This window comes from Salarias fasciatus, chromosome 5 (genome assembly GCF_902148845.1).
Source record: "Salarias fasciatus chromosome 5, fSalaFa1.1, whole genome shotgun sequence".
In the NCBI taxonomy this organism is placed as follows: Eukaryota; Metazoa; Chordata; class Actinopteri; order Blenniiformes; family Blenniidae; genus Salarias; species Salarias fasciatus.
Window position 1 is genome coordinate 2255270 of NC_043749.1, and position 12206 is coordinate 2267475.

Sequence of the window (12206 nt, forward strand, 5' to 3'; positions counted from 1 at the left end):
AGGAAACTGGAGCACCCAGTTCCTTCTTGTTGTGATTCAGACAAAATAGAGACATTTGCCACTGGTGGACTGTCTAAACTCGCACAGGGAATCTGTCATTGGCATACGAACTGGCAGGATTTATGAAAAATGAGTGCGGTCGCAGGCTCACCGGTACAGAGGAGGTGGGCTTCCCTGGGCTTCGCAGCTGAACACCACCTCCCTGTTCTTCTCCACCGTCTCCACCGGGTACACGATGCTGCCGGGCTGCTTGGTGAAGACGGGGCTCTGCAGGACGCTGCTCTCTGTGAGGGAAGGACAACAGGACCCGCTATAAATTCACACTCCACAGGGTTTGCACAGCAACTAATTAGCTGACAGGTTGATGCAGCTTTAAGTCTTTTGTGGGGCAAAAAAAAAACCAAAAAAACAACAACAACACAAGCAGACCAAACATATCAATTTGAACCGGTTGTCGCGACACTGCGGTGCACCGAAGAGTGATTGGAAGCAAGACGTGTCTTTCAGCAACTACTTAGGTGGTAATAGGATATAGCAGCTGATTTATGTCAAACGATGTCTGGGGAGGAAAAAAAACCCCTTCGTTCACCGCCGTCCACCGGCTGTTATTTCTTTATTTCTTTGGCCCGAGATGTGAGGGATTGTGTGTCCATGCAGAGGTGTAATTGCTGGTGTCATGTTGTTAGTGCTCCTTTTGTTGTCAATGACACAACAGAAGTGTGGGTTACTCCATTAAAGACGGCCATTAGAGCTCCCTGCGCGTGGCTCTGCAAAGCTGCCGCTTTATCGCGGATTAATTTGCAACAGAATGCGTTGGATTCCCGCCGTATCTGATTATTAGTGGGCTCATTATTTCACCGAAGAGCCTTTTCCCTTTCTTTTTTTTTCCCATTTTGAGGGTGGATGCTTTTATTCAAGTGAAAAGAGACGCGGTTGTTGGATTTTCTTTCAAGAAATTTTCACTCACTCATCAAAGAAAAAGATTTTTTCCTTTAATAAGCATGTTTCTCTTCTGAAGCCTGAGCTGATTCCTACTGGAAATATTTAACCTGAAGAGCAGTAACGGAGGCACCAGGAGGAACTGGCTTTCTTTCTGTTTGTAATAGTGACAGAACAAGAAACGTGAGTGGGGGTGAGAGTGGTTGAAAAAATAATAAGATGAGGAAACAAGGTGATTGAAGAAAACTAAAAGAAGAAGCAAACATAAAGGTGGAAGACGGTGAACTGGGTCATCTACACTCGCAGTGTGTTACGCACAATCCTCCTCGGGAGCCAAAATAATCAGGACTGATTTAGATCAATAGATAGTCAGCAAAGACAAATCCTGAGAGATCAAAATGTTTCATGTCAACAAATATGTTCAAATAACACACAAGTATCCCATTTAGTGCTGCCCAAACCTGACAAATGATATTATAAATATCAAATGGTAAACGGAACACACTTATATAGTGCTTTTTACCCTGCATTAGCAGAGCCCAAAGCGCTCTACAGTGCATTATCACATTCACCCATTCACACACACATTCACACACCACTGCCATGCAAGGTGCTCAATGTAATGTAAGGGAATGTAAGTTTTTGATGGGGGGGGGGGGGGGGGGGGGGGGGGGGGGGGGGTTTGGGGGTGTGTTTACACAATTCTGACCGATAAATACGCTGTATAGCCTAAAAGTTAAACTTAAAATGAGGACAGCAGCTGTTTTCAATCTGCAAACACTGACAGAGTCGTTCCAGCATTTACAGCAGGCAGCTTGACGACCCACCAACATCTGCAGATTATTCAACGTTCTCTTGTGTTGAGAGTGATGCCGATGGCAGTAAACTCCTGACGAAGAGCCTCTCTCGCTATCAGAGTGTAAAAACTGCACCGTCTGCTGCATGCAAGGTTAATTTTGTCTGAAAAAGAAAACAGGTGGTGGGGGGCGAAATTTGTGAGGCCGAACTGTAATGTGGCCTCAGAGCAGGAAATATAATAAAAGCTGGACGTGGTCTGATCACCGCATCCATCTGGCGGCAGCTGCGCCGCTGTTATCTACAGGTGAAATCACACAGCGAAACAGAAATTAAAACCGAGACTGTGGAAGTGTGTGACGAGACACCCCTGGCATCGGAGGAAATCTGTCTTAAAGCCTCACATCAGTGCTCAAACACCCTTTTTGTTCCCGTCATCCCTGATCATTTTGGACGTCCTTGTCATGAATACAAACTAAAGCTTCAATTTCCCTCCTGCGAGAGAGAGAGAGAGAGAGAGAAAAAAAACCTCAGCTTATCGTAATTATTCATAGATATTTCTGCATGTAGTCCAAGGCTGCCTAAGAATAGGTGCGAGAGGCTTTTTAAATTGCCCCCACTACCACTGAATAGGCATGTAAAAGAAGAGGCGGTGTTTGAACGGTCACGGCGCAGTCGGGAAAATCAGGCATTATTTAATGGCAGGTCGAACACGATTCAGTCTCAACCTACAGCGGGAGATGAGAAGAGACTGCTGATCTGACTGCACTGTGGGTAATGAGCTCTCCAGTATTCACACAGACTGCAGCTCGGAGTCGAATCGCCAGCTAAAAGTACGGAACTTAGAGCCCAATGATGACATTAATATATTATCAGGAAGTCAAGTACTTTTCCCTCTTTTTTTTTTTTTTTTTTTTTCTAATCTCTCTTTGCCCTTCCTACTTCCTTATTGAGTTTCCAGATGTGTGCATGTGGGGCAGAGTGTGGTCTCATGGAGCCGTTAATGAGGCCGGGCTGGGAGCGAGGCGAAGGAGGGTTCAGGTAGCGCCGGACTCATGCTAGCATTACACTGAAACTGGATGCAAACGGAAGAGAACTGAACAGAACCGACTGGGCGGAAAAAATAAAATCCTGTGGATTATTTAGCATGTCAGACATCTGGATGATCCCACTATCTGAAAGATTAACCTTTTTTTTTTCATTCTGGAGTCATTATCAACTACATGTAAGCTTGTCTTTGCGTTAACTTCATTCTAAAAATCAACCTGATGTTTTCAAGTATCTCATTTAGTTACAGTCTGCTCTCCAAAGACCCACAACCTTCCGTCAGTGAGCCGGGGGAATCTTTTCAAGAGCAAACGCAGAACTTTCATTGCGTTTTGGCGGTCTCCAGAGTGAAATGATTCCGTGGAAAACTACTTAATTTTCATCACTTCTACCATTTCCCTGTAAACAAGAAACTTTTCTGAAAGGGAAACACAAAAACGATGGAGATCTCTCAGGTGAACGACTTATATGAGTGAAGAAAAACATGGAAGGCTTACTGAACGCTCTATTTCAACCCTTTGAGTACATAACCTGTATTGAATATAAAAAAAATAAAAATGTTAAGGCATATTTAATAATCTAAAAAAAATAAACTTGGATGTTATAGCCCAGGATTTTTAAGATCTGTGTTATTGAACAGGACTTTGATTTTTTTTTTTCCTCAGAGAGCTGGATCCACAATTATCCAAGATATTACAAAAAAAAAAAAAAAAAAAAACACTCACTAAACCTCCCAGACTATCAAATAACGTTGGCTACGAATAATTCTTTCACTTTTGATGACCTTTATGGTATCATTTGGAGTGTGCTGGCTCTGACAGATAATAAAAAAATGCTTTTTCTAATCACAGGAATGCCTGCAGGCTTTGAGCCACAGTGACTTTCCCTTGATTGTTCTTCAGTTGGACCATTAGACCTTCAGGACTCCACTGAACAACTTGCTAGAAAGACGTCTCGGAGGTTTCTCTTCACGCAGACATGATGGCGTTCTGTGTTTGCGGTAGATTTGTGCGCGGTGCCTTCATCTCCCGTCCTGTCGCCTCAGAGATACTTTAAAACCAGTTAACTGGACGTGTTCCAGAGACCAGCCTGAGATGTGGTGTGGCTCTGAAAGCTTTTTCATAAAAGTCTCTCCACATCAGTGCATACCATGTCCAGACATCTCTGTCATACAACCTACACCCACAATGTAGTAAAACGGATTTCAGTCCAAAGAGCAAACAGAAAAACAACATTTACATTTGGCTGACAAAAGTTGCCAATGTTTCCTTCAAAATCATTCAGAGATCAGTAGCTCCACATTCCAAGCCGGCTGCTGGCCGATGAGACTGACGCTCCTTCCAATTCAAGAGGTGACGCCATGATTTCCGTCAGTCTGGATGAAAGCGTCGATGCAGCGATCGACGTCTTTGCCTGTGTGGGCTGCCGATATCCGAACACGGACTCTGGCGTTGCCCTTCAGCACGACACGACGATGAGAATCCAATCTCATGGATTCAAAGTTTCAGCCTCTCATCGGCCATCAGGGAGTTTGGAGCCACAAATTCACCGGATTCCTCAGCTGCTGCTGCTAATCTGTCACTTTTTCTCTTTTTATATGTTTTTCTTTATTGATCGCTAACTTTGTTGACCAATGTGTTAGATCCCATCAATAATGTACCAATAGCCAATAAATTTGATGCCAGGTTTTCCAGTGACACCCGGGGGGCTGGTCAAGCACAACCGCAGGGCCAGATATGGCCCCCGGGCCTGATGATGCCCAGAACCTGGTTTACATCGTCAAGACAGTGAATCATAGATCCTGAAACACTCGGAGATCCTGAAGAAATTGATCTCTGAGAAAAAGATCAACATGCTCTGTCCCAAAATGTTGAACCATGTCGAACAGAGGACAGACATTAAGAACAGATGGGAGACCTTTATGCCATTTCCAATAAACTCTGTGAGAGTTTGTTCATCCAGCAAGTTAGATTTAATCTTTATTTATTTATTTTTTTTGCTTTAAAAATGAAGCTTGGTTGGCACAGTGTGACGCCCAATATTGAATCAAGCGCAGCCGCCCGCATGCTGTTAGAATCAGCATAGATATTTCCTGCCGCCAGACAATAACTCTCAATCATTCTATTGATCTTTTTAACCTTTTTACGGCGCTGTGGCGAGGTTCAAATTTACTCCTCACAAACTTAAAGGTCCCCGATCGGCTGTGTCTACATATCATGACGGGACGCTTTTGACACCAGACGCTGTTATTAAAGTATCCTCGCATTGTGAGCTGTTAACATTTCCTTTATGGCCTACCTGGGCGCTGATCATGGACAATAAGACGATATCTTAGGCCCTGTAAACATCAGTGAAATATGCAACAAGTGTTACGGTAAACGGGTGGAAACCTCCCGTCCCGCCGCTCTGCTCTGAAAAACTGCACGGCAACAACACGGCAGGATTAAGACGAATTTGCCTCATAAACGGGAGCCGCAGCTCGAAAACAAGATATTTACTTCATATATTTGATCTGCCATAAAGAAGGACCACCAAACACCGGCTGAAAATGCTGATCAGTAATAAAGATATTAATCTGCGCCGTGATAAAATAGAGTGATGTGAGACGTCTGTCGTTTTATCAGCTGACAAAAACCACTATATATTTTTTTTTTTTTTTTTTTTTTTTGCCCTTTTTTGTGTGGCGAGTGCAAATAAACTGAGCTATTGTTGCTCACTGGGGACACAGAGCTTCATTTTCAAAGCCGCCTTGTTTTTATTTATTTATTTGTTTTCGGATGTGTCGTAGCGAGAGAGTGCGCTCGATAAGGAAAAACAGTTTAAATGTGTTTTGGAAAAAGTTTGTATTATTCCCATAATGGCTGCAGGATAGTGGATGCACGGTGTTTGCGGGCGCGCACGCCGGAGGAGAGCCCCTTGGAGCTGCTGTTTAATGCAGCCGGTACAGCCGGTATTATCTCCTGCTGCAAAACGCTGCACCGTTGACTTGGAAGCAACAACATTGTTAATTCGTTTTTCTTGCTCGCCGCTGTTTGTAACCATAATATTGGGAAGTCGCCTGCCAGATAAGCCTTGTTGTGTCCTGGAATGGCCCGAGTAATTACTAAAGGATGATCAGAAAACAACTAACTCATGCCAGAAATAATTAGAAGGAAAAAAAAAAAGATGAGTGAGCAAGTAGCTGTATTGTTTCTTAAATCCTCTTTTGGAGGGATGTCGGTTATTGGCTGAAAGGCATTTCTGAGTGAACGGCTCTCTGTTCGATTCACACAAAGTGGCTTTAAGTTTAATTACAATGTAAAATACGAATCCGAACAGCGCTGACTAACATCAGTGGCTTCCTGCGTCTTCGGTTTGGAAGACTTTCAGACAGCGTTACATATGGACGACTTGTTTGTCAGAGGTGACGCCTTTAAAATGTTCAGTTTTACATTGAGGGGGAAAAAATGAGCGTGGAGTTCAGCTGCTTGTGGGGGACTGAAAGCACTCCGATGCTGCGGAGATGTGGAAGTGAGGTGTGCGGGAAAAAAACACTGTCTTGAATTAGATTGCAGAGCTTTGAATTATGTATCAGCCCGAGCATCATGACATCCTATCACAACGCCGGAGCTTTCACATCGTGAGAAGTTTGTGTAGTTGGAAGACAAAATGAATGATTGTGATCCCCCCTGCCACACACACACACACACACACACACACACACACACACACACACACACACACACACACACTGACATTCACAATCTCAGAAGCACCAGCTATTTGCAACTAAATGAATAGTGACACTGAGATACTTTTAGGCGGTGCACATCAATAGAATAAAATATGTATGAGGGGCTGTAGATTATTGTACTGTGTGAGGGAGGGGACGTTCCAGAAGCCGTTTTAGATACCATTAACGCAACGATATTTTACGTGAAAACGTTTTTTTGTTGGTTTTTTTTGCAATTGCAGAGACATTGAACACCATGTAGTTAACATGTGGGGCCACTAGTGGGTGCTGTTGGTTATTTCTGCGATGAAATCCCAAAAATGCTACGTCCACAGTCCAAAATATGGTCCACTTTTTGGGTGAATGAGGATGGCTTTCTCCTCAGGTGTTAGCGATATAAACTACAGTTGGTCGATCCGAGGTGGGAATCTTCTCTGGACACCGTGTGGTGCTGCGTCTCCAGCAGGGGGCCCCACTCCTCAGCTCCATCAGTCAATATTCCATCTCATGGCGCACTTGACTGGACTAAAACTAGTTTTCTCAGCCTTGTCTTACATTAAATCGACACAATGTAAAGATTATTTGCTTGGTAGCTGCAGTTACTGGGAGACTGCTTCATGTTGTCTCTACGGTGTTTTCATATACAGAAATGAAGAAAGAAAAAAACCTGAAACCTCACAGTTAAAAGAGGACATGTTCGAGGATGTCAGTTTAGCCTGCAGAGAAAGTTCTGTGCGCAGCTGATCAAATAGTGAACAACGTTCCATCATGGTGGCTGCAGCAGAAACAGACGTATTTGAACAAGTTCAATGTGAAGAGATCCAAATGACTCGGTGGTCCAAGAGGGACCAAGAGTAATAAGCCATCAGATGAGGGATTCAAACCTGTCAACCTCTGATCACTTGCTTTTATAGGCTATGACGTTGATCGATTTCTTAGTTTTTTCTGCATCGATAAACAGAACCTAGCATTACCTGTAAAGAAGCTACCAGGGAATAAAAGGAAAGTCTTTTAATTCTGCTGCTAAATTGAGCATCTGTGCAGTGGATACAAGGCTCACCCTCAAATTTGTTTTACTCCAACATGAACAGAAGCATCTGGCAACCTGCCTCTCATCCTTTTCACATGAGGCAGTTCAATATGTCCTCGTGTGCCGGATCCTCACTGAGACGGAAATAGGTCATCCATTAAAATCTTAAAACTCCCTGCTTCTCGCAGAGTCACGTACCTTTATACTCGGCCTCCCACAAGGCCCCACGCACCTGCGACGGGGCCGCGCCCCATTTCACTGTCGCAGCCCTGATTCATCCACATGAGGGGAAGAGTCAGCCCAAAGCGCCGGGTTGGAGCCGGGGGGAATCCCCCCGGCGCCGTGGAATACATTATGCTGGCATCCGGAGATTTCTAAACCTTCAACGCCACAGAAAACATGTACAGATGTGGGAGTAGGCCTTTGATCTTTCGCAGTCCGCACTCTTCTCTTTCGGAGGATCCTCTTCCTCATTTGAATGTGCCACTGACAACTTCTGTATTTATTTTGGTTGAATTATTTTTGCAACTGTCATTCATCCTCGCAAGATCACAGGAGGTTTTCTTCCCTTTCTTTCTTTCTTTTTTTTTAATACTGTATTGTTGACAGTCTTTCCGTTTGCTCACATATTTGTCAAAGTTTTGAATCAGATCAGATCTCATTAGCACTCTTCTGACTGCTGAGAGTTGCATAAAAAAAAAAAAAAAGGCTTGTGAAATGTTTCTGCACCAAGATATGGCAACAGCTACTAATTGGACCAGCTTCAAGTTTGCAGTATTTACTGTTTGACCATGTTTTTGGTTCCCAACATCAGCCGGAGTGCCACGAGGTCGTCCCTGCATTGGTATGATATCGAACTTCCCGGGCCTGGGAACAGATTATCAATCACTACAAAGTTAGCAAAGTTTAATTAAGAAAAAGACGGAGTTGTCTGGTGTTTGGACTGATTAGGTCAGACCTCAAAGACAACCCCAAACCGATTGCTTCGTTAATTATGAACAGAAAGAAATGACTCAACTTCCAGTCGAAATTAAATTGCGTCATTAGGGTTTCATGTGCACGCTTCCACATTTATCAGCCGTGAACACGCTACAAACAGAAAAAATAAAAAAATAAAAAATGCAAAACTGCAAGGGAGGAATGGGCTTTGGAGAACGTTTCATCAGAACGGGAGACATCTTCAAGCTGTAAGCAGCGATCGGAAGACTCCTGAGCTCCTTCTCAAATATCTGAGACTAATACAGCATCAGGAAGTGATGCAAATGTTCTGGAAATTGGATCATTTGAAAAAAAGAAACAAAAAAAAGAAACGATCCGCCTTAAGCACTAACCTTGATCTACTTTTGAAAAGATGGGACACTGTAGACTTTGGAAACAAATTTTCTTTCAGCCTGAACAAGAAATTGTGAAGATCAGATACTTTATTAATCCTGAGGGAAATTCAATGCCATGCAGTGTTTTAATGGGAAGTTCCTCATGTTCACAATATGCAAATAAATGATTGAGACGTGACAATGTGACCAGCTTGGTGGTTCAACGTGATTTCTTATCAACATAAATCTTGTTTGTATCAGCAGGATGTAGTTATTCCTAAAAAGGTCTGTGAATTTATGGCTGTGACTCTCAAAGTGTGGGACAGCTGCTCTCATGGTGAGTTTGTGAAAACACCCATAATTCAACAGCTACAGACAGTACACTGTTTTTTGGAGCAGTACCATTAAAATTGGCTTTATGTTGAGATTAGAGTCATTTTAGTTTTGGATTTGGGTCGCTTGGGTTTTTTCACTTATACGCTGCGACACACCAGAAAAAAAACAAACAAAAAAAAAACCGAGTTGAATACTAGTGCTGACTGGCTCTGGAAGTGAGCATGACTTTGAAGGGGATCGTGACATTCTGGACTTTGGAAACTGCTGAGCTACAGTATGAACTTCTCTTGACACTTTAATTACCAACTAATAATGGAGAGAGCAGCAACAGGCTGCTGTGCCACCCTTCCGTTGCTTTTGGCTGTTTTCTTACCTGAACTTAACAAGGTTAGCAGATAGAATGAAGCAGTATCGCTTCAGACGGAGCGGTAGAAGAGGTTAGGCGGGGTTAGTTTAGCCTTCGCTACGTTAGCTAGCAGCAGCAGCTATTCTGCATCCTCCAGTCCGTTTACTACCTATAGATACAGCGCAGTCTCATGGCAGTTTGTGATATAGCAATCTATTGATCACATTAATCTATCGATTCACATCCAGGAACATGAATTACCAACAATTTTTGTGTCCCAAATGACAAATTTCAAACTAGTTGGAATTATTTTTGGTGTATTTGACCACTCCCCCCTCCATTTTTAACAATGCATATGCTGTGATATTTTAGTGTCTTTACTTTAGACAGTCAGGTATTAAAAAGTTTTACTGGTTTTGCTGTAAAACTGGTTGATAAATATGATATACCTGAAGTTTTTCACAAACTGTGGAACTTTGCAATATGAATCGAATTTAGAGCAAAAAATGAAAAACTACTTTAATTACAGAAATGAGCATTGTAAAATCCAGAATATAAGTCCTACTTTTTTGTTGTTGTTTTACTGGTCATGTGACTCATTTTGAAAAGTGATTTGTGTATGAAAACATTTTGGTGTAATCTATGTGGAACCAGCCGATATGACTTTACTATGTGACTTGGAGCCGTTAAGGCTGTTGGAGAGGAGCGTTGCATTGATGTAGAGGCTGTGCTGAGGTGGTTTACTTCAACCTGATTCCTTCACAAATCATTAGCGTACAGAGTATAAGTTAGGTTTAATGTAACTTCAGTAATTACTTGTATCGGTATTAGGTTTTGGCAAATAGCTCAAGGTTACTACTTGTACTCGTACTCTTTAAAAAAGTGGCGTTGTTGCATTTTCTCCTAAACCGTGACTCATCACCTAAAATGTCCTGCTGTCAGACGAGGTTTATGTCGCCCACCCTGATCACCCTGAGTATTGATCTTTAATTTGTCCGTAGTTTGGAGAGAGATTAATTCCGAAATTTAACAAACGACAACGAGAAAACTTTGAGAGAAGATTGGAACTCTGAGCAGAAATACATCACTCACACCACGACCCTGCCCAAAAGAGACTGGGAGATGAATGCCTGCCCATAAAGCAAGCGCCCCCTGAGCCAGCGGCCCCCCCCCCTCCCCTCCGTCACTGCTGATCCAGCATTGTGTGTACCGTTGCTCTGAAGCTAATCCACCGAGGGGCCGGCGGGTTTTAATGTCATCCAACAAAGCCACAATCAAACCGCTATTCAAGCAGTATCAGCCCCGATCTTCTGAGAGCTGGAACGGACAGATATACTTTCTTTTTTTTCCAGTTTTAATTGGGAGGACCATACTGTCCCTCATCTGAGCTGGCGGTAAAGTAGACGATTAACGGGCCGAGGCCGCTTCCGGCTCGGCCGCCGTGAACCGTCTTTATGCGCCGCCTCTGACCGGTCTTGCTAAGGTTTTGGCTACGACTGGAGCCACAAAAGAACACCTGCGGGGATGAGACGCCAAACTATTCTCCGAGAGGACGTTTCAGGACAACTGTGTTGAGAGTTCATCGTGTGTGAAATATGAAGCAGTCAGCAGCTTTTATTGTTCAGTGGGGTCGGGTTATCGGGAAGAGGAAAAGAGAAAAAAAAAATCCCGGCCAGTGGGTTTGAAAAGGCCGAAGAAAGAACAGAAATGGTTTATTTGTACAACTTGATTTGCACCTTTCATCTTTAGAAATTTGCGTTTAGCATCACGGTGGGGAAAAAGAGGGTGGAAGCAGGACGGAAGATGAATCCAATCAGGAGGAACTCCTGACTCATGCCTTCCCATAATCCCTCTCTTTGTTGGAGTAGAGCACACCATGAATGCTCCTCAACACACTTCTTTTTTTTTTTTTTTTTCTGTGTGTGTTTGTTTTGCCCACCATCGCTGCTCCCCTGCCAACGCTATTAGGCATGCTGTAAATTTATTGTGCACGGTTACTGAGCAGCGTGGCACTCTAATGTGACCGTTTTAAGCTCACTGCGGCGAGAAGTATGAGCCGCTCGCCGCTACGAGCAAACACTTCTCAGGCAGAAGAGAAGCCTGCTTTCTTATTCCTTCCTTCTCTAATTATGATCCATCTCAACAGTATAATTGGGCCCATGTTTTGTTTTGTTTTTTTATTTTTTTGTTGTTCCTCTCACACAGACGAGTTGTCGCAGTCCTCGCTGGAGCTGCCTTCACTCCTCCTGGGAACTGACAAATGAGTGTACAAGGCGAAGTGTGTATGATGTAACACCTGCATGGCACGAAACAACAAACGACAGACCTCACCTCCACATCCACCACCAATTAGGGGAATAACATTTGTCATTTTGCGCTGTTTTAATGTTAGAATCAAAGTCGATGCAGCTTTAAGATCGGCTTCTTTCAGCCAAAAATAAGTGGAAATGTCAAACTAGTTTTAATCCGTCGGTCACATCGATCGCATGTGATCTAAATCAGGCGAGAGCAGGAAACTGAAGAAAATGTTCAACCTGATGGATCTGTTTCCATCTAAATCTGGAATCTGATAATATACCACACTCTCAATCTGATGTCAGTCAGATCATAAACCCAAGCAAAACCACTTTCCAAATATTTTTCAAAAAATGGTGTTTGACAGTAAATGTAAATATAGCAGCTTTTTAT

The 12206-nt window shown here is 43.1% G+C and overlaps 1 protein-coding gene across 3 annotated transcripts in view; it reads right to left on the minus strand.

Annotated features, from left to right (window-relative positions):
- The window catches only part of cntn4 (contactin 4), a 200745-nt gene that overhangs the window by 136038 nt on the left and 52501 nt on the right, over positions 1 to 12206 (minus strand). For all 3 annotated transcript variants that reach the window (XM_030091110.1, XM_030091111.1, XM_030091112.1), the window contains one exon: positions 152 to 284. In XM_030091110.1, the coding sequence (XP_029946970.1) occupies positions 152 to 284 (133 nt within the window). The remainder of the gene's footprint in view (positions 1 to 151; positions 285 to 12206) is intronic.